Source organism: Struthio camelus, chromosome 6 (genome assembly GCF_040807025.1).
Source record: "Struthio camelus isolate bStrCam1 chromosome 6, bStrCam1.hap1, whole genome shotgun sequence".
Classification (NCBI taxonomy): Eukaryota; Metazoa; Chordata; class Aves; order Struthioniformes; family Struthionidae; genus Struthio; species Struthio camelus.
Window position 1 is genome coordinate 21,607,272 of NC_090947.1, and position 22,861 is coordinate 21,630,132.

Consider the following 22,861-nt stretch of genomic DNA (forward strand, 5'->3'; position numbering starts at 1 on the left):
TTGAGCCCTTTGCGACAGTGTAGGGCAATAACCAAAGCCTTCCTCTAACTGCAGAGCTACAGCTGAACCTCTTGGGACATCCCCATGCTCTGCACAAAACGGAGATCCCCTGACTTAGTGGTGAGCAGCCGGGCCGCAGAGCTGAGGTGCAGCGCTGTGCCCACCCGGCTGCTTTGCCCCTGCAGCCCCAGAGGGGCTGCTCCCCCCGGCGCCGGCCCTCGGCTTCGCTACTCTTCCTCCAGGCTTATGAGGATTAAATGTATAACCAAAAACGTGCCCATTTTTTGCTTGCGTAAAGGCGGACGAAGAAACAGGGTGTACAAAATCTAACAGCCAGGCAGCAAGGGTGAGCTGGAGCTTTGAAGACGGAGGCCTATTTCTTGCTGCAAAGTTTCTATGCAAGTTTCTCAGCAGGGGCTGAGTCAGGGCGTGACAAAAGTCAGACTGAAACAACGGCCCAACTTATTTTTTAAGCTAAAATTTGATAATCCAGAGCGTCTTACTGACTCTGTAAGTGTGTGCATTATACTTGGGGGGATGCAGGTTGCTGACTACTGCCATATAATCCTTTTTCTGATGGCTCCTAAGGGAAATATAGGCTCTAGGATACCACACAGAGCTATAGGAATGGTATTTCCTACTTTGGTATTAGGAAGTTGTCCTTTCGGTTGACTCAGGTATACTTCTGGCTAAGCTAAGCAGTTCGGCTCTGTGTACTTCATCTCTAAACACTGAGGCAGGAATGTAAAATACTTTTATTGGGCGACAAAATACATTCCTCTAACGGCTCATTGGAGGTTTCAGAACCACTTAATAGTTTGTATTTATTTGCCACATCTAGTTTATTTAGTTCCCCTCAAATTACTCTAAATTACCATATCCATTTTAGCAGATCTTACATAGGAAGATGTCACCAAAAATGACTGCAGCATGGCCATGAAGCGTGAACAACTATGCAGTACGCTTGCCTTAGACTTCAAGCCAACTGTGCCTAAGTTGGGCCTGTTTTGCAGCTTGCCCTATGCTTGCAAAACGTCATTTGCAAAACCCCCTTGCGACTGTGTGCTAGGGGTTACGGGGCTTGTTCAGCTAAAGCTTGTTCGTACGCCAGAGGCCTCCTTGGTGCCTCCGCGCCAAGGGACAGGCGAGCAGGCTGCACCTTGCGCCTTTCTCGCGCCCGCTCCCCGCGAGGAGGAGAGCGTGCCGGAGGGTTTGGAGAGGCAGGATGATGGGTCCTCGGGCAGTGGCTCTCCAGGGAAGGTTTCAGGCCGCTGAGCGTTTCTGTGGTTCCCCTCTGGCCCCGCCGGTTCCCTGAGACACAGATCTAAAGCAACTGAGTTAAAAGGAAAGAAAGTAGAACAGAATAGGACAGGCATGTAAAAAAGTGACAGTTCAAATGACAGAGAGGGTAAACAAGTAGGATCATGTGCAAAAGCACTGCTTTTTAGGGAAAGCTCGACAGAGGTCGGTTGGCTTGCTGCGTTCAGGTTTGAGCTGCCCACCCGGAGGAATTCTTCTTTAAAGGCTGAATGTGAACGTGACTTTATTCCCCCTGCTCGAGAGACGTTCCCTTGGCACGTGGGGTGTCGAGCAGATTCACGGTGCCTTATCCAGGCTGCCTTGGCCGCTTATCAAACCAATGTAGAGAGCAGAATTTCTCATTTTAATCAGTGGAAGGAGTTAAAAGCCTGGTGAAATAGCCTGATGGCACAGTTAGGCCAGAGACGACTGCAGCTGTGAAAAGGCTGTGTTAAGAAACAGGATGGTTGTGGTCTGCAGCAAGAAATAATTTTCCTGTTGACTGTTTTTTTAAACAGGAAGTTGAAGAACAAAGCAGCGTTAGTCTTCGTGCTTTTAATAGACTTCAGATTTTAAATATTGAAATCAGTATAAGAAGATTGGGAAAAGACAGGACTTTGTGCTGAGTTTTATGTAATGACTGAGAGTTAGAAAAATGAGATATAACTAACAGAACTCAAGCAGATCCTGTGAATTGGAAACTTGTGCTTCCCTGGTTTTGTTTTAATATCAGAAGTAACTCACCAGCAGGAATGAAGAGAGAATTTCTGTGCGTTTGAAGGACTGCGTGTGTGCGTGTGCGCGTGCGTGTGTGTTTGTACAGCACTGCTGTAGACTTGGTTTCACACAGTTTCCTCTGGGTTAGTCGGTCCATCCGTCCGTCAGCCAGGCAGCTTCCCCTTTGCTCCGCTTGCTCTTTCGCAGCAACAGGAAAGAGAAACAGCTTCTACAGCAGAGCCAGATGAAACCTGCACAGGCGGGAGAGAGAGCGGCAGTGCCTCGAGCCGCTTTCAGCTCCATTTTCTTTTCAAGATAGTCAGCTAGAGGTAGAGGTGATGCTGTTCGTTCCCTTTCCCAGCCCTTTTTTTCTCAAAAGGTTTTAGACAGAATTCATTTCAAGTCTCCTTTCAGGAAAGTTGCCTTCTCAGGAAGGCAGCTCAGCAGTATTTTCCTGGGAGAGCAGTGTTCTAGTTCTTTTAAAGCATGCGCATCTGATGAGAGAAACGGGTATTTCTAACCGGTTTTTTCTAGCACACTTATGTATCTTGGATCTTCTCAGAGGCATTACAGACTGCTGCTGGTAACTGACTCACTTCAGCTGGTAACTGACAATTCCATTTTGTTTTTCTAATGTTTATTTAATCTCTTAAGTCTCTCACTGTACCTAGCATGAAGTTGATTTGACAGATACTGTTTTATTACAGTTCTCCCTGGTGTTATGAAAAATAACGAAGTGACCTAGGAAAGTATGAGAAGTGAATTCCTGTAAATAACTGCACTGGGGACGCCACTGTCGGTGCAGTTGTCTGGAGAATAGTCCTTATTCCTCTTTCCACTGCTTTTGCCTCTTGTGTGCAAATATGATCTAAACGATGGCTGATCAGTTACTAAAGCTTACTCATGTGAAAGGGCAAGAGAAAAGGCATGTAGGTCAAAGGGGTGTTTTAAACAAGCAAGTCGTTTTTCTCCAGAAAACACTTACTTTGTTATGGTGATCTTGTTTTGTTTTCTGCTTCCACTTGCCTGAGGCTGGGAGACCAGGATACTGGCTGTGCAACGCTCAGGTTCCCGGACCACCCCGGCCGCTCTTCCTCCTCTGCCCCAGCGGGCAGCACATGCCTGCGTCTGCTGCACCTTCGGAGGGAGGAAGGTGCCGTCAGAGGTGTTGCGCTTGGGCTGCTTTAGAGCGAGGAGGGAGAAGGGGAGAGGCATGAGACCTAGAGGTCTGCTGTTCCACCCTCACCATTGCAGTAGGCGTGGGTGTTACCCTGCAGCAATTAAGTGGCTTTAAGAGGGCTGCATCTATTTCTGAGTAAGAGCGTGAAAGATCTCGAAGAGATGGTGCCTTGCTGAAGTAAGGATTGATGATTTAGCAATGGGATTATCCCGCAGTACTTACACATGGACAAAACTGTTGGATTAAATGGAGTTTTGTTACTTATTGTTGCACATGACTATATTCCAGTATTGTGCATTGCCATAGCAAAGTGTGCCTGAGTTGTGTATGTGTGGGGTGGGGGTGGCCAGGGAGCCCACGTAGGGAGCCCCTGTTTAAGCATGCAGCTGTTTCTGTACAACGGGGTGAGAGGTGCTTTTCACAAACTAGACTTAGAAAATGTAGGAGATAAATCTGTTAGCTACAGAGATGGCTCGTAGCTGAGTAGAAAGTATTCCCAAAGGTGACAGATTTGTTAATCTCTGGGTCTTGTGTGTTTCTGCATTTTGTTGTACAGGTTTCTTAGCAAGGTCCCCAGGAGCTCAGCCACCCACGATGCCGGTGCCTCCCCCTCCAGCTCCCCCGCCGCCCCCAACACTGGCCTTGGTAAGTTTTACAGGAGGGAAACGCGCGGTACATGCTGTCTTCTAGTACTCCTTGTCATACGGAAAGGGACGTGCAAAAGCAAAGGATGTGGACAAGGATATGACATCTGTTAGGTATATGCTGAATATGAGGTATTTGGAGGATGCTCTCCTACGTTTTGTTGATCGCTGATGATTGGTCCTACCAGAGGAATCATTACTTCCGCTCCCTTCCATGCCCACGCGGATGTAGCTGGCCACCTCGGCTTTCCACCCTCCTGTTCCTCCCGCCCCAGTGCTTCGGTTTGGTGCTAGCATCCTCGACTGGGCGTCGTGGGTCCTCAACAGTTTGTCTGGGCCAGGGCAATCGAAGTCTTGCTCTCCCCTTCCCTTTCTCCAGCCTTGTGCTCCCCTCTTCTCCCTTGCCCTAGCCCTGGCACTTACATGACCTAGCAGTGAACTGGGTCAGAGAACCTGAGCTGGCCCAAAATGAACCCTGCTTTTTACATCTGGTAAGGATAGTTTTCAGCCAGCATAGCTCCCTGAACCAGCCAAAAGTATGAGGGCACAAGATTCACTGCTGGTACAATGTGGCAGAGGAGACTGCATCAGACCTGAATCAAATCGGCTTAAGCTGAAGCAGAGCCACACCCTGAGTTGCGTTTGCCCTCTGACAGGCTGTGGCTATTCTAACAAGAAAGAAGAGGACTCTTGAAGTGCTGTCCTAAAGTACTCAAATATTTTGAATCATAAGCCTGGCTGGTTACATGGATCTCTTGGGCTGTGACCCTGGTTAGTCCCTGATTTCTCTCATTTTCCACCACAGGCAAAAACTCTGTACTTAGTCCCTTCATGGCAACTTCCACCACCTTTGAGGAAATTTCCGTAACGCTGATCTGATTGATATGTTAGAAAGCTTTTCAGGAACCACCATTTCCTAGAACAAATAATCCTGTATTCGTATGTGCATGTGTACATATGTCTGTGCATGTATACTTTTGGGGTCGGTCTTGAAAAACTGTAGTCACCAAAACATGAACTATAAAGGGAGGACCACGGAAACAAACCTCAAACTTTGTAAGCCATAGTTTTTCTCTTCCAGCACGTTCTAAACGTTTGCAGAAATTTAAACGTCTTAATTTACATTCTCATACCATTATTTGCTCTGTTTATTTTTCCATACATGTTACACTTTCCAGATTGTAGTGTGAGGAAAAATCACAAATCAGTTGCAATCCATAAAGAATAGGCAGATGCAATTGGGTTCATGCTTTTACTGGGATTTGAAAAGGTCCGTACTGTTAACACTGGTGACTGACATTTCAAAGTATTTCTATCAAAATTAAAATAGTAACTACAACTTCATTTTCATTCTGTTTTATTCAGTATTTGTATATTAAGAGTTTTGCTGCAACTTGCGAGAAGTATCTGAGTATCTGAGAGTAGCTGAGACTCTTAAACGTTGAGTGAAAAAAATATGAGTTCAAATAAAAGCATTTTGTTTCCAGGGAATTCTCTGGGTTGGGCTAGCAGTAGTGTTTTGGGCCTAGAGTCAGTCACAAGTCCTATAGCATCGTCCACAAAACCAAACGTGGCACGCTACCTAATCCGTTGCTGTTAAAATGGAAATTGAGGTCTCAGGTAACTACCATATTTGAGCAGAACTTTGTAGCTTGAGGTTGGTTTATTTTACCTCCCCTTTGTAATTTTATTTTACAGGCAAACACTGAAAAGCCATCCTTAAGCAGGTCAGAGCAAGCAGGGCGAAATGCTCTATTGTCTGACATTACCAAAGGAAAAAAGCTAAAGAAGACTGTTACTAATGACAGAAGTGCTCCGATTCTAGACAGTGAGTATAATTCTGTATGTTTGAGTTTTGGTATGCTTGAATGGTGCTATATATTTGAGTGCGGAAAGCTATTTTATGTATCAGCAGATGAAGTGCCATGAGAGAATCAGGTAAAATAAAATGCCAAAAACTGGCGTAAATAAAAATGAGTTCTGTTCATCATGGATTAAGTCAGCTGAGAAATCAATTACCGCTGTGAAACGTGAGCGTTAAGTTGTTTGCTGACCCTTGTAAAGTAGTTCATTTTCTCATTTGCCTAAATCAGAAAGCTGTGTGCAAACCCTACGAGGCGCTCTGCTGAAAAGCTGCAGGCAGATCAGGCGCACAGAGAAACCCCTTCAGCCCTGAGAACAGCACAGGGAATAAAGTGGTATTTTAAGCCTCCACTTTTGCACAAGCAGCGCAACAGCACAGGCACCCTTGGTATGACAACATTGGTGTATTAATGGATCCAGCGCCACTTAATGCAAAACCACCGCCAAAGCCGGGAGCCACAGCTCCACCTGCGTATCACCCTGCTGCACACGCGGTTTTGCCCCTCCTGGAGCGACTCGCCAGGCCTATCCTTTTGGCCGAACCTTGCCACTCAACCTGCCAGACGGTGCCTTGGTGCAACGCAGCAACTCACCTTACCTCACTGGAGAAAAGACCTCCATCCGGCTGAACTGCTGCTGCGTCTCACAGTGCATCTTGGCAGACGCTGACAGGAGACTGGCAAAGCCCGTGTGCCAAAAGGGTTGAGAAGACAGGACAGAAACACGAGAGGAGCGAGAAACACAGGCGTGCTACGTCAGTAGCACAGCACTTACTGTCCAGGGAGCAAAGACATTTCTTCAGACAGATTAGCCAATGTGATACAACTCAGCCCAGGTCTGCCTGTGCAATTAGAAGCTGGAGTGTGACGGCAAGGTGATGAGGAAAGAAGGAAATGCCAGAAGGAATGTGACCAAAGAAGAATAAAAAAATTAAAATAGATACAGTCCTGCAATCAGCCATGTATCTAAATTTTAAATATTTGAAAGCAAAGTACGTTCTAGGTATTTTACTGAGCTGGAGAAAAAATCATTAAGGGAATTACAGGAGGTCTAAACAGTAAGATTAAAATGATGTGGTCTTATTATCTTATTCACGTGAATTAATGAATCATGATGAAAGCCTAAACCATAGCAGCAGCATTTTCCAGAGGTTCACACCCTGCGTGAGTCAGAGCTGAACTGAGCTAACATGCTTCAGAGAAGGATGATGTTAAACATTCCTCCATGAACGCAGTCTTCCTCCTTTCTTTCTGGGTGGGATTATTAGAAGTGCTTTTCATCTACAGGTTTTAATTAGTGTAGAGCCAGTGAAATTTTTACCCACCCAGAGCTGTGGAAATCAAGATGCCAAAAAATTGAGCAATTGATCTGCTACCATTCAGCCCATCCTCTGGGACCTGATCTCCACAGATCTCCTGACCTGTGGCCCTGTCCATTTTGCAGTGATGCCCTAAATAGGTCCCTTCCCTGCATTGATAATTTATAATGGTGGAAACATTTTTATTTTACGTTGAGTGTCTCAGTGTTGTCAACAACAGAAATGATGGCATTAGAGAAAAATAGGGGAGGAAGAAAGGAGCTGAAGTAATAATTTCTTCCTGTTGGAAAAATTAGCTGCTACTGATCCTGTCACTGCATTTCTGGACCTACAGGAAAGTAATCAGAAAGGAAATCTCTTTTCCCACTAGGTTTTAAGTAAGTAGATGCAAACAAGATGTGTTGCAACTACATCAGTAGTGACAGAGGTAGGTGCATGCCCAGAAGTGCACACTAGAGACACCTACAAGAGGAAGAACACCTTGGTCTGCCTCCTTCTTTCCTCATTTCACCTGAAATTGCGCAGTCTCTCAGTTTGCTTATGGAGAAATGGAGGGGGAAGGATAAGGGACCAAAGGCATAAAGAAATCGAAAGCAATTACAGAGATGTTAACAAAGACAACACAATGTTCTCAGAGGTCCCAAGCGTTTCAGTTCCAAACTGTCCAAAGTGGCCATTTCTATGCCGTCCTGTCCACAGTAGACTAAGGGGAAGTGATGGCTTAATAAAACACAGTAACTATATTTATTACACCAGCTCTTCCGTGGTGTAATAGTGGTGTTGATGGTAGCTGAGATGGTCCAACTCGAAGAAGGGCTTGTGTGTTTTGAAAGCTTGTCCATTTTTCCCCTGTTACAAGAGTTGCTCTAGTGAAAGAGAGGGCTTCACTGGATCAGCCTCATCTCTCTGCATAACTTGGGGGATTTTTGTTCCAACAGAACCCAAAGGACCTGGTGGAGGTGGTGGTGGCTTTGGAGGAGGCGGCGGTGGCAGCAGCGGGGGCTTTGGTGGTGGTGGTGGCGGCGGCGGCGGTGGTGGCTTCAGTGGAGGTGGACCACCTGGCCTTGGAGGCCTTTTTCAAGCAGGAATGCCAAAGCTCAGATCTGCTGCCAGTCGAGATGCTGGTAAGAAGGACCTTACAGGTTCAGTACAAAAAAGGAAATGACAGATTATTTAGAGCCTTCATACACCACCAATAAATTACCTGCTTGGATTAAGAATATCTCCAAGCACCTTTAAACAGCGCAAAGAACTCCTGTTTAAATAAGACATTAAACTTAGCTTTGCTCTTGCACGTGAGCGTACAATCGAGTTAAGGTCTCCCTCAGGTGCCCAGAAACAGGGAGCAATTTCCTCTTAGGAAATGCAACTTTCATCTTAAATCTTGTTTATTTTCTTAATGCTAGGCTTTATACAGGAAAAGTGAGTCTCCTTCTACCCATCTTCCTAATTATTAGTGAAAACTAAAGATCTCAGCAATGTTGAAGTGCCACCTGCAAAACGCGGTAGTACAGACTAGGTCCTGCCTTCGCTGTGGGTGCGCAGGACCAAAGGGGAGCCGTAAGAGGATTCCCGATTCACTCTGCCTTGTGCACCAGGAAAAAGAATCTACTTTCCAAATGGAAAGGACATCTGCCTCAGCACCAAGACAGCATGATTTGCCACCTAGGCAGCGGGTGAGGCATCCCAGCTCACTGGTATGCATGCTGCAGTCAGGGGCATACAGTGTGGCCTTCTAGCTTTCAAAGCAGCTGCCCAAAGCTTTGTGCCCCTTGAAACAAAGGAGATGCTGGGACCAGCAAACTTGAAGGCTAAGGATGTATCATTTCACACTTGTCGAAGAAGGACTGGGCAATGGGGATTGTAGAGGGTTATGAATCTCATGTATTTAGTCTATAAGACTAAAAAATGTTTCGGCACATGTGGACAAAACAGTCTCTCAAGAGTTGGTATTTTCTATTGTGTCACAGTCTATTTTGGGAATTGGCATTAATACTAAAGTTCCTGACAGAGCAGAGCAGTGCTGCTTCAACTGCAAGGCTGCCTTCTTCCAGACGTGCCCAAGTATATCCTCAGACAGCAGAGACTGGAAAGGGTTGAAAGAGCCTTTTGCTGAGCTGGAGTAGTTGGATATCATTTGAGAGAGAAGACTCCTTTGCCTTCAGGCTGACAGTATTAAATAGTTGTTCTTCCCCATTTCTTCTCTCCCCTCACCCCATTATTACTTCTCTGTGAGGGCTGTATCAGTTGTGTTTGGGCTCGCGCAAGTAGGCCCTCGTAAGCTGTACTGGGTTCTATCTAGCTACTTTGGAGCAGTTCCCGAGCACATATCAAAATGGCTAATAAATGTTTTTAGGTGACAAACCCTGAACACCCGAGTGTCCCGTGGCAGGACCGACCCAGTTGGACGTTTGTCTTATCTTAGGTTTTGGCCTGTTAAAGCACTGTTGCGTGAAGTCCTGTTCGGTTTCTTAGCCCGTTGCCCCGTGAATGCTGACGCCTTCTCTTGTGTGCGTAGATGCCGGGGGAAGCAGGCCGCCGGCGCTCCCGCCCGGAGGCCGGTCAGCAGCTGCCAAGCCTTTTTCTCCTCCGAGCGGGCCAGCCCGATTCCCGGGACCACCTTCGGGACAGAGAAGCGCTGCTCCTGAGCCGCAGAGGAACCGCCTGCCGCCCCCCAGACCCGACTTCGGCTCCAAGCCTGACGGCGGGCCCCCGCCGGTGCCCAGCGCTCCGCGCCCCATTGCATCCAGCCTGCACAACCGAGGGTCCCCCCCGGTGCCGGGGGTGAGCAGGCAGCCCAGCATCGGGCCCACGCCTCCACCTTTCCCAGGCAGCAGAAACGCCGCGTTCGGAGGCTCCGTTCGCCAGTCCAGCCCCAGCTCGTCGTCTCCTTTCTCCAACAGACCTCCGCTGCCGCCCACCCCGGGCCGGCCGGCCGACGACAAGCCGCCGCCGCCGCCGCCCCCCCCCGCCGGGCACCGGCCCCCCGGCCGGGACGCGGCGCTGCCGCCGCCGCCGCCGCAGAACAGCAAACCGCCGGTGCCCGCCTCGCCGCGGCCGCCCCTCGGCTCCCCGGCGCCGCCGCTGCCCCCCAGCCGGCCGGGGCCGCCGCCCGTCCCGCCGGCGCCCGGCGGCGGCGACGAGATGCCGCGGCTGCCGCAGCGCAACGCCTCGCTGGGCCCCGGCGCGACGCCCGGCCCGACGTCGGGGGGTCGCACGGGGCCGCTGCCGCCGCCGCCGCCGCCCAGCGAGCGCCCGCCGCCGCCCGTGCGCGACCCGCCCGGCCGAGCAGGTAGGGAGCCGCCGCCGCCCCCCGCGGCGGGGGTCGGACACGGGGGCGGCCCTGCCTCCGGGGAGGCGACCGCTGCTCTTCGGCCCTAACTAGGTCGGCGCCGCGGTAGCTTCGGCTGCGCGGAGCGCCGTCAGCGGCCGCAGACCCCGACTGGGGCCGGGGTGCGGTTTCGTCCTGGCGTCAGGGGCGCCGGGCGGGCAGCGGCTTCCTCGGCGAGACCCCCGAGCCGCGGGCAGCTGGTTGGCGGGCGTGGGAAAGGGCGCTTTTGTGCGCAGGGGGCTCTGTAAGTGAAACCGGAGGCTTAGCGGGGGGCGTCCTGGTGGCTTAAGCGAAGTCGTCGTGCATCACCTGGCAACTCTTACACACCTCGGAGATCTTGGCCGTTTTCCCTATTGGTGCTGCCGTGGGAAGGGGGTTACAGGCGGGGCGTTGGTCCCTTAACGCAAAGAATCTGCTTTATCTAGCCTCTGTTCGGTGACAAATATTTCCTTTTGGGAATAACACAGTTTAAGTTAATGGTAGTGTTCCCGTGGATGCAGATTTCCAAAATCTGACCTCCTACGTGTTGGGAAGCACAAACACTTAGAGCAAAATATAAATTATTTTAATGAAAGACCCGTCCAATATTTGTCAAGTGTAATGGCAGTTGTTGTGGTGTGACTAGCTGTTGTTACTTACTGTATGCACAGTTCAAATGAGACTAAAAATAGAATTGTCTCCATAGGGTTATTTCATAATATACTTTGTCCTTTGATAATTATTGTTCATAATTTTTAAGAATGGCACATTGTAGCTTATTTCACTTAATACCTGATGATTTTCCTTTTGGAGATGAGGGAATTAAGGCGCAAACAGCCAGGCCCCAGGACATTGGGAAGGGAGAAGCATTGCTCAAAGGCAGTCCTGGAAACCTCCTTGGGCTTTGCCTTTTATTTAGTCCTTTGCAATAATGATGTCAAGCCCACCCAGCCCTGGACAGCAGAGATTAATCTCACAGGGCCTAACAGAGGCTCCAGCCTCTCCGTGTTGCTTTCCAACCTGTTTAACCAGCTGGATCCCCTATAACGCAGCACTCGCAGCAGCCGCGCTGCTGAGGGAGCTTGGAGCAAAGTTGCAGAGAGCGTTTGTGATTATTCAGACCCTCCTGAGAACTTCTTCCATGACAGCCTCTGCTTCCCCAAGTGGTTTGCTGTTTGGCTCCTCTCTGATGCATGATCTTAGCAAGTCACCACTACCTTTCTGGTGACGTAATAAGCAGGAGGAAGTTGAAGCTGTAAATTACAAATGTAAGTTCTTCTATTCGGCACCTGCTCAATATAGATGACGGGTCTTAGGCAGGCTTGAGAGAGAGCAAGCAAAACTGTTTGGAAAGTTGCTAAGTACTTCTCACCCATAGAAACCATTCTGCGAAGGCAAGCTTTAACAGTTTTTTAATAAAAAAAAAAAAGTGCAGCATGTTTACTGCAACATGTTTCAATGCTTTTTCATAGAAGCACGGTATCCACTGCTCTCTTTTTCAAATGTAACTAGATTTCATCAGGACAAGGAAGCATTTCATGAAAATTAACATAATTGTCAATTGCCCAACTATGCCGAACAGAGAGGCAGTGAAACCTTTTGACATCCACGCCCTCTTCTCAGGCTCCTTGTGCCCTCACCATGGTCACCTGGCTGGACAGCAGCAGCTGGGGAGTATTGGCCTCTCTTGGCTTTTTTTACTGCCTGCTTGCAGAGAAGCGCCCTTGACCTGCCCTCGATGCGGCTCTGGTCCCATGTTGTGTGGCATATGCCTTGCGTATTTGTCCTGCCTTGTGGTCGTGCCAGTTATTCAGATGCAGTGACAGTGGAAATGCAAGTGTGTGTGTGGGGTCTGTTCCCAGTTTAGTGGGAGGTGGATAGGCTCCAACTACAGCAAAACCCGGCATGCAGCAGATAGGTTTATAAACGAGAGAACTGATGCCATGCTGCTCAGCGCTGCCGCTCCCGGGCCGGATCCCCCCCGTATGCCACTGGCAGACGCGGGCGGTGGTGCCGTGAGCGGACCACCCCTATGGAGAAAGAGCCTCTGTGGGAAACAGAGCCGGTCTTCTCCTCCACGTCTTCTTGCCTGGCAGCGGCGTACAGAAAGGAAGCGGGGTTTGGTTTGGACCTCCGCAGCGTGCTGACTGCCAGCTGTAATTTCTGCTCACTGCGGCCAGTGTTGTTTAGAGTGGTTGAAAAGTGTCTTCAAGGATCAGCTCCTCTACCGAAGCTGCTGCAGCTGAGGGAGATGGGAATATGAGCATTAAGGTGCATTTATGCTTAGATATACCCTGCCTGTACTGTACCCTGCAAGTCAGCAGGAGCTGGTGGAGAGCCCAGGAGAGCAGGGCAGCGGGCGCTGCGGGCCCTGCGTGGCCAGGCTCCTCCTGCGGGCTGCGGGGCCCCCCAAGCCCACCTCTCCCTCCCGTCCGTAGCGGCACACAGTCGCACCCAGGCAGCGGCTTACGACCGGCAGAGTAATTCTTGCTACAAACAGCGTTTGTGTGCTTGCCTCTTGTCTCGCTTCAGGCCCCCTGCCGCCGCCGCCGCCTCCCATAAGCAGGAACGGCAGCACGTCGCGAGCCCTGCCGGCTACTCCGCAGCCGCCCTCCCGAGCAGGGCTGGAAACCCAGAGAGGTGGGCCGAGGCCGCCGCTCCCCCCGGACCGGCCAGGCGCCGGAGCACCGCCGCCGCCACCGCCGCCGCCCGCCCTCAGGAACGGCTTCCAGGAGCCGTGCGACGGTAAGCCGTGCTGGCCGGGGTCGCCTTGGCCAGGGACCCTGGGCACGCTCTTGGCCTCAGCGCAGCAAAACAGACTTGGGCTAGGGGCTTTGTTTCTAGCGCAGACCCTTGATTTATGAGCTACGGGGATACGTCATTTGAGTCTCAGTTAATCCTGCCAGGTAGGAGTGGAGTACATATACATGGTATATATAGTAAGTATATAGTGTGTGTGTGTGTGTATATCTGAACCATACACAGAACAAAAGTGCAAAGTTGTCGATACAGATGCTGGGTCTCAGGCTAAGTTAGATGATGACTCAGAAACTGGAAGCTGAAAAACAGATGAGGGAAGAGCTTGTCAGAAAACGGTTGAAGATGCTGAGTTTCTCTTGCTTTACTAGTGCTTATTGAAAAGGTGAGGTCCACGATAGCTGCGTTTGTTTTAAAGAGTTATCGTGCTTTCTTTTTAATTAAGGTTTATATTTGCAATGTATGGATAAGCCTTTCAGGTAAATTACAGAAGGCCAAAATTGATGTTTCTGACATTTATAAGGTTTAAAAAGGCAAACAGAAGATAAATCTGTAACTAACCCTTTTGGACCTTCTTTACGCATCAGATAAGGCAGGTGGGTCACAAACACATTTTTTCCTGCATTAGTCACTTTCAGGGTTTAGAACCTGCAGCTCCTTCACGTGCCAGTTTGTAATTGCAACCGTTAGGAGTAAGGAGAGAAAAACTGGATCTCAGCAAATAACCACATGTTCAGCTGCTGGGAGAAACTTACTCAGCTGTTCATTACATTATGCAATAAAATAAAACAATTCTGCAAGATTGTCATGGTTGCAAAGTCCTGAAGCAACCAAGTGTGGAAATGACCAAGTCTGAGATGGCCCATACTTTCCTCCTTGAACATCCAAATTCCTGTACAGAACAGAGCTGCTGAAAGACATTTTCCCCATTGTTTTAACCAAGAAACAGATCAGCTTTATTTATTCTTTAGAAACCCGTACGGTCAATACATATGTCAATAAGGTCCCTGTAGTCCTATGAGATACTGATGCATTTAGCCATTTTTCACACCTCTTGCATACTAAAAGATTCTCTGTCAGCATAAGTTTTATCACAATGTCCCCAAATTTTCTTTTTCCTGTATAAAAATTGAAACCCCAAAAAACACTACTTATAACTCGGTGTGCTTTTAATGAGCTCTGTATATGAACAAAGTCTAAAAATCAGAAAATTCTATACCCAGGAACAAAATGCAGTTTTGTAATAGGAGATATTGTACATTTCCAGTAACATACATATAGATATGTGTGTGTATGTGTGTGTGTATATTCATGTATGTATGTATGTTTATATCTATTACACGTGGAAGGGAATGTAGCACTGATTTCTGTGGGGTAATGGTCACTTCCCCAGTCTATGACTTTCCATTAAATTGGCTGAGTGATCAGTTAATTAAGAATTTTCATTCTCAAGCTAACCTAAAGCCTCTTCTTCCCTGACTTCTCAGTAGGATGCTGTTTCAGTCAGCATCCCTAAGCATTCAGTCAGCTCCCTAAGCATTTTGCAATATAAATCAGGTATTAAATGTGATATTAAAGTCAAATGACTTTTCTGTAGCTGTGTCAGAAAATTAACCAGTAAACTGTATGTTTGTTTTTTTCAGATGAGTGGGAAAGCAGATTTTCTTTCCATCCTATATCTGACTTGCCACCTCCAGAGCCATATGTACCTGTGAACAAAAGTTATCCAAGTAAACTAGCAAGAAATGAAAGCAGAGGTAAGTTTGTTCCAACTCTGGTGTTGGAGTTTCAGCGTATCAGCTATGAACTGAAAAGGATTAGCACAGCATAGAGCTATTTTCCAGTAAGGAGTAAACATTTGATCAGTTGAAGGCAATTATAACCAAGAATAGTTTGGCTTCCTTTAGTCTAATGCTTCCTTTGTTGATCCCCCTTTTTTGTCAGCATAAACCAAACATCCTAAAAGACAGCGTGAATGGAGAAGAGATTGGGTGCTGAGGTTTCAGACTTCTCGAACTAACAGCCTGATCACCGTTCCCCACCACACAGAAAACGCTAAACGCAGATTTGCAGATAAAAGGCCTCTTAAAATTGCACCTTGTAGAGGCTCGGGGTAGGATGGAGGGAGGTAGAGGGATTGTTCCTTTTTTTAAATTGGAACTCATATTGTAAGAGACCTTCTCTGTCATTATATCCGGACCCTTCTGCTACAGGCAGGCAGAACCAAAAAATCCCGTTTCGCCTTAGAGCCGTTTTGATCATTGTTTGTCCCTGTTACTCCTCTTGGAAGGCTGCTCTAGGACTTTCCTTTTCATTTCCCATCTAAATTCATCCATGGCTCATTTATTCTTGTGCCAGCTTCATGCATTAGTTTAGTTATCCTCCCTCCTTTGTGTATGAAAGCCCCAATATTTTTTAAGACAATAGCCATACCCGCTCTCAGCTTCTGTTTTGCTGGGCTGATTAAACCAGGATGTACTAGACTCTCTTCTTTCAAGATAGGCTCTCCATTTCTCTGATTATCAGTGTTGCTTCTGTATCCACTTCAGTTTGCGTTTGTCTTTTCCAATCAGTGTTACATGCTGTTCCAGCTGAGGTCTCACCCATGTCTTCCACAGCAGCATAAATACTTCCTATCTCCGTTAGTGGTATCTTGCCCGATACACCCAAGGATGAATTTACTTCTTTCACAACCAGTCACATCAGCGGCTCATAGTTACCCTGTAATCATCTGTACACTCCGATGTTTCTCTATCTCTGCTGTTTCCAGATGATAAGGTTTCGAGTAGAAATTCCTGTTGGTCTCTGACCCTTCACTTTGCACTGTTAGCTTTCACCCATGCTCTTACTCCAGAGAGAAAGGCAAAGAGATATACGCATTGATATTTACTTTCATGAGTTTGGAATGAAAATCTTCATATAGGGTTATATATTAAGAGCTTTGAGGTCTTACTACATTTAGAGCTTTCATTGCAATTTGCATGTGTTCAAGCGGCACAAGACCTTATGTGTTTGCATAAAATAGTAAGGCTAACAAGAGCTATCGATTTGTTCTGAAGAGGGGCCAAAGGACAGAAATACATATGCTTTCAAGCCATTTGCGGATAACATTAATTAAAAAACAATTTGTATACTGCTGTTTAGTAAACTAACCAGAAACTGTACAAAGAACTTCTAGTAAAATGGTTAGACAAGAAAATGAGAATTTCTTCACCAGTTACTTATTTAACGGCTTGGACATGAGCTCTCACATGAAAAGAAGCTAGGAGGCGTAACGCAAAAAACTTGCTTTCTCTTTCAGGTGGCTCTGGCCGAAAAGAGAGAGGTGCGCCCCCTCTTCCACCTATACCAAGGTGAAATGGGTTCTGGACCCTCCCTGGGCAGCTTCTGTTTTAAAGTTTCCTTCGAGTCAGTTCTCCTGTCCACATCATCGGAAAGTAGTCTGTCTTGCTTTATTTCTGCTTTTGACTTGTCAGCTGGAATAAACTTCAGTCTCTATTACGGAAGTAATAGGTGCAGCTTATGAACTATAGTTGCTTAAAGCTATCAATTTTATTTGCTTATATTGCAGGCTGTCATGAAAAGCATTTGGTGGCCCATGTACAACATACGTACATCATGCGTATGAGGTCGAGCCCTGTCCTCTTGAATGACATAGGAGATCTGCCTTTGAATTTAATGACGGCTGGAACAAAGCTGTCTCATTAATTTGGGGTACAGTGGCTGTGTTATTTGAATGATAAAGTACAATCTATTTTCCTTTTAAAAAACAATTACCAGAGAATACTGCATAGCCAAGAGTTCCATGGATCCTTCTTTGCGTCCTTAACTTGGCCCAAGCGCTTCTGCAAGCCACCATCCTACTACGTGGTGACCAAGACGTCAACCTACATCTTTGCGCCTCAGCTTAGCCAAGCAAACCATATTTTAAAACATCGATGGCTCATCCTGCCCCGGGGATGGAGTGTCCTCTGTGGAGGATCTTCCAAAGAAAAGCACAAATTAAGAATTCAGCAGCATAAAAATATCTTCTCCATGCGTCCCACCTTGTTTTGTAATAGCCTTATGCTTTTAGTCACCTAATTCTTTCCTACTTTGATGTGGACCAACCCACAGCCAGCCGGGGCCTGGATTACTGTAATCCTCTCTACGTGAGACTACATGCAAAGTTTCCTCGGAAAGCAGTCTTAGTGCAAATGCAGCAATTATTGTAGTTACAAACTCTTTCTGTGAAGCATCACTAACATCAGTGCTCCGCAGATTGCATAAGCTCTCCAGTTGTTTCTTTGGTACAATTAAGTCACAGGGTTTTTTACTTAAAAAAGCTTCTTGGGGCTTAGCTCACAAGTCTGAGAGAGGCTGTATTTGACCTATATTATAGCAGAGCAGCTGAGGTCAAAAAACGTGCATAAATGAAAGCTGTTTGATTTAGTGAAGGAGGTCTGGGGTTAGTGTATACTAATGGGATCATCAGCTCCAAAAATTGCTGTCTTCGCTCATTCGGGAGAAATGGAAAGGTTTGGCCTTCTGAGTTTGCCATGAAGCCTGTACTTCAACTTATGCCGAAAGGAATCTCAGCAGAGAGCTGCTGGTCTTACATTAATAGAAGAAAGAGTAAAGTATTCTCATGTTGTGACAGTTGGTTGATTTGTTTAAAAGCTCTTGAATTTTGTATTTGAAAAAAGAGTTCATTGAATGAGTGCATCTTATAAGCGGATCTAAGTAAATGTAAAAAGTCTTTGGCAATCAGAGGAAGACTATGATTCCGGATTTGAAATGTTGCTGATTAAGAGCTGTTCATTAATGGGACTTCTGAAGGTTAGCTCTGAAAAAATTCTCCTGTGTCTCCTCAGCAGTATCTGTTTCTTCAGCATACTCCTTGGACTCCCTACAAAGCCTGTATGTGGCCATGTTTCACAGAGTATTGCTCAAAAAAATCAGAAAAAATAGTTGTGTAGGTTAGGGAAGTGTTTCCTTGGTGCGGGAGACATGAGCCTAAGTGCACTCTGAGGCCAGAATGAGGTCAGCCCTTGGAAATCCAGAGACTTTAGCCAAAGAGAGCTTGAACCCCACAGAAGCGTTTGTGTGTAGGGTCTTCTGCGTTGTCAGTGACCACGGAGGGCCAGAGCCCCCTCCTGCCTTACAGCCAGGACTGTCCCAACGAAGGGCATGAGACAGAGTTGGATTAGGCCAGATCAAACTTAATTTGGCCTTTTTGATATTTGTTTACAAAATCATGATAGCTGTGATAGCATTTGGTTATGTACCTGTTTTTACATTTTTGTATCTAATGACCTACTTTAAGTTACTATTTATGGTCTTGAATCTGCAATTAAATCTGCGCAGGCGCAGGGATGTAGCTAAATCTAATTGTAGGATCATGGCTGTAAGAGTTTCTTAAATAGATAGTAATGGGACCTCCATGTGACAGGTGCACCTTGGGATCAAGCCCAGTTCAATACCGAATTTGTAAATGTATTTTACTTAAACATATGCACTATGCAAAATGCTGATCTCTCTGGCATGCTATTATGTGAATAGAAGTCCAAATGAGATTTTTAGGATAATAACTTAAAGGGTAAATTATTGTATTCGTGTTATTAAACTGAAGCACTTATAACTTTATGAGGAATGACATTTTGAATTGAAGAATACAATATTTTCAAAACATTGACCTGTCAAATCCTTATTAATATTCAAATAGTTATGCAGCCAAAAAGCTGAGAAAACTCCAAAAGCTATACTTTTTTTTGTAACTTATATACTTCCAGCATGACTGTTTTACTTTGAATAAGTCATTGAAAATGCTGCACATTGTTCTGCCAACTCTCTGCATAATTCGAAATATTCTCTGTGTGACCTCTTGAGCAAGGTTTTCTGACCAAAAATTCTGGGCAGTAACCAAAGACTTGGCAAATCAACTTCAATCGCACTTAAAAATGTGCTGTGTAAAAGGCCTTCAGTCAACATGCCAAGAAACCTGGGCTGCTTGTCTTTTAGCACTTTCTTGTACTATTGAAACCTCTTAGAAATGGATGCTTGGCATGTAGATAAAATACCTTAAAAATGCCGAAAGAGGCATTTTTTCACATAACAACAACTTTACTATTTGTATCTTTTGCTGTAAAATTCCCTAGATATATTCCAGAACAATGCAGCATTTTATCATTCAGTATATCGCTTCATATATCCGTAGCTATTTACAATATGATCAATATTAAAATATTTATTTCACTATGCAATGCTAAGAAAGAAGTAAACAAAACTGTTTGATCCAGTGGTGCCTTATGACTTTTTTAGTCAACTTTTCTGTGTCTCACTAGAAAAATTAATAGGCATTGTTCTCCCATGCCCTAGTGTCAAATAGTGCTGATAGTAGCATTAGATAGTGTTTGAGCCAAGCCCTGCTCTAGTAACATGCTCAGCCAGCTAACTTCAGGTTGAGTTAAGAGCATGGAGGGACTGTAGAATCAGTCTTTAGGTGAGACCCAAGTGGGAACTGGTTAACTTCACCGTAAGTTGTTGTTGTGTCTCTGGAAACCTAACCCTTTCCCAGAAGCAGTGTCTCTCTGCTCTCGGTGTAGTCCAGCTGACTTCAGCATGGTTGCATGGGTTATTAGAGGGCTAAACTTGATTCACCGCTTGCATATAGGATTTACTGTGTTTGTTTTAATGGCGTTGTATTATCAACATTCACACCTCAAATTTGCCTTTTTATGTCATCAGTAAGACTTGCATTGCATGACAGTGGCCACAGGTGTTCGTTTCTGTGTAATTCAACTAAGTAAATAAAATGGGAATAACTTTTGTACCATATAACAATTATTTCTGCTCAATATTTTTGGAAGAGAAGCACATGTTGTATCTGCACCAGCCACTGGTAGAAGAGGTCACAGTGATTAATGTCCAGAGTTATTACAGGAAACCCAACCTGTGATTCAGGAAGCATGTATTTCTGTAAATGAGCTACTTAAATAAGATGGCAAGGTTCTTGTTTAGAAGCCAGGATTTCCCAGCACTAAAAGAATCATGAGAACCAGGGTTTTTTCAGCAATACTGACTATTGAAGAAGTTCCTTAGCTTGTCATTTAGAAAGCTGGACAGTAGCTTCTACTTGCCGCAACAGCTGTTTGCACATCGCTTGTAGAAGTTGTGCTCTACTGGAGCAGAGGACCAGGAAACTGAACTGCTATATCATTCACATATATTGCAGTACCACAATTTGCAGTGCAAAAATATGCAAAAAGAGACTGTGCTTTTCCCCTTGGAAACAAAGACTGGAGTTGGGTGATCAAACCGGGAATTATTTCAAGCAGAACGTCAAATATCAAGAGACGTAGACAGAGGGCCATTCAACTACAGGACTCTGAAAAGGAGAAGAGTGTTCATGGAAGTAAAAACCAATTTGCTGAGGTTTCGTGTCAATACTAGAATACAAATCAAGATAAAATGTGCATGTACGTAGTATCTCATTGCAATACTGTGAACACTGCTGTCTTACAGTCATGTGTGAACAGAACCTGTTATGGCGGTACATTGACTCTGTATAATATATGTTGTATGAACTTTAATCTGTCAAACTGTATTCACCAGAAAGTTGAGGAGAATCTCTTACATAAAGATGTTCAGTAACATGTTAAATGTACCTAGTTCATGAAGTATTTCCTCATATACGTAAGGCGAAAACGGGCAGCCTTTTTGATTGTAAGGTGAAACTGCCTGTGCCAGTTAGTTAACGTGTAAATCTGGAGCATTGACAAGAAGGGGAGCATTCGAGGTATTCAGCAGAAGCAGGACACACACGTATGTTCTTAGTTGCTGAGTAGGCAGTTAGGTAGGCAGATTAAAAGAAAAAAATGGAAACGGCATGTCTTAAGAAAGGGAGTAATACACTTCAGTATGTTGCCTTTTTGAAATACGTTTGTGATGAACGATCATAAAGTATTATATACAAAGGAAGACACTTTAAATTTGGACGTCTAAAGCCACACGACTATGAAATGGAGAAGAACAGATTTTAAAACATAGGCTGAACAGAAAGTAACATGTTTTTATCAGATGCTTAAAGTTTGAGCTTTTTATAAAATATTAGTCTAGTTCTGTGGATGTTTTTCTGCTTAACATTTATTTTGTATGTGATTTTTTTCTCCTTATTGTTCTGTCTTATGCCAAATAAATTTTACTTTTATTTAATTGGTGGTGCAGACTGTTACACTGAAAACAGCCACGGTTGCTTCCTCGGTGGAAACAGATTTCAGCTTTAGGAGGAGTGCAATAATGACGCTCGCGGGAGCGGGGGACGGCCACTCCTCCCCTCCCGTGTGCCGTTCCTTGGCAGCGCGGTGGAAAGATGTGACGGACGTCAGGCTTCTTCCGTGCGGTGATGACGAGACACTCACAGCTAGAGAAGTGATTAGTTTAGGATAAAGAATGTTAGAAAAAACGTGGTCAGTGATAGTGTACTCATAGACAGCGATTGTTCTTATAGTTATTTGGTGAGCGGAGTCTGTAGGCGTTGGTTCTTGGCAAGGCGAGCTGGATCTTTGCAATGGGGAGATGACGTGGAAAATATATCTGATTAAGTGCAGGTTTTTATTCATTTACCTTGGCTCCCTAGACAGAAGGCTTCCAGAGAATATTATGTATTTTCAAACAAATGAAACCCTCCTTTTGCCTTCAGAACCCTGATCGTGATCTTGGACGTTAAACTTTTTCAATAATTTGGTCCAGGTTCAACAAAGAAAGACTCTGATGAAAGCCCAGAGAGGGCTCAGATTCAGGCTGTACTTTCAATCTCTCCTCAGAAATTAGAAAGGTCAATTAAAACCCTCAGGATAGTTCATAATATCTCCAAAATGGATGCATCTGTCTTGCAAGGACTTGAGCAACATGTTTATCCTTACGCAGGTGGTGGATCCTCTGACTGGTGGGGGCTGCATGTTGCTACTTCCATTTTGCAGACTGGCGGGGGAGGACACCTCCACTTTTCCAAAAGGCCACAGGCAGCTGTGGCTCAGGTGCAACCTATAAACCCCCCAGCCCTGGGGCTGGAGCTGTAGGAGTAGGAGGAGGCAGGTAGGAGGTTGGGAGCTGTGAAAGAGGAAGGAGCTCAGCAGGTGGAGTCACTTGCTGGCCTTGGCAGTGTTCGGTGACTGTGACCCTAAATGAGGACCCTGAGGTATGACTCTAATGGTTGTTCAGTAGGCCTCCCTCTTTGGGATTTTATTAAAGGAAACATGGTGCTTTGGTTTTTTCAAGAAAGTAAGTTGGTTGCTTGGTTGACTTTAGAGAAAAAGGAACTGAACTAAGCATTGTGTGACCACAGCACAGTCCTTCCCCCATCTAAGTCAATACAGTTTATTTTATTTTAAAAAAGAAATGAAAAGAAAAAAATAACAAAATCTAAAGTATTGTAAAATTCTAAGTGCTGTCTGGAGTTGCAGCAAGGCTTGTGTGTTGCAAGCAGCATGTGTGAAAATGCCGAAATCCTTTGGTTGTGCTTCAGCACCTTCCAGTGACCTCCCTGCTGTGTGTGCTCAGGCTGCTCCCTTCTGCCCTCTAACCAGCCTGACTCTGCTTTGAACTGGAAAGAGTAAATCAGTCCTAGCCAGTTCTCAGTTTGTGGGGCTAGATGGTGGCCCAGATATGCCTGTGGGACAATTAATGTATTATATAGGTTAACTAATGAGTTAGAACAAGAACCTTTAGGATTTGTATTTTCTCTGGCTAATAGCAATTATATCCAGCAATTCTTAACAGCTTCTTCTGCTATC

General features: G+C 45.8%; 1 protein-coding gene across 14 annotated transcripts in view; it reads left to right on the plus strand.

The window, feature by feature from the left end:
- Window positions 1–21,281, plus strand: part of WIPF1 (WAS/WASL interacting protein family member 1) — a 58,295-nt gene extending 37,014 nt beyond the window's left edge. For 8 of the 14 annotated variants that reach the window (XM_068948545.1, XM_068948538.1, XM_068948541.1 and 5 more), the window contains 7 exons: window positions 3,753–3,841; window positions 5,539–5,668; window positions 7,960–8,145; window positions 9,540–10,313; window positions 12,864–13,076; window positions 14,732–14,845; window positions 16,390–21,281. In XM_068948545.1, coding sequence (XP_068804646.1) covers window positions 3,791–3,841; window positions 5,539–5,668; window positions 7,960–8,145; window positions 9,540–10,313; window positions 12,864–13,076; window positions 14,732–14,845; window positions 16,390–16,445 — 1,524 coding nt within the window. In that variant the 5' untranslated portion in view covers window positions 3,753–3,790 and the 3' untranslated portion in view covers window positions 16,446–21,281. The other 6 variants (XM_068948547.1, XM_068948548.1, XM_068948546.1 and 3 more) reach the window with 6 other exon arrangements.
- The last annotated feature ends 1,580 nt before the right edge of the window (window positions 21,282–22,861 follow it).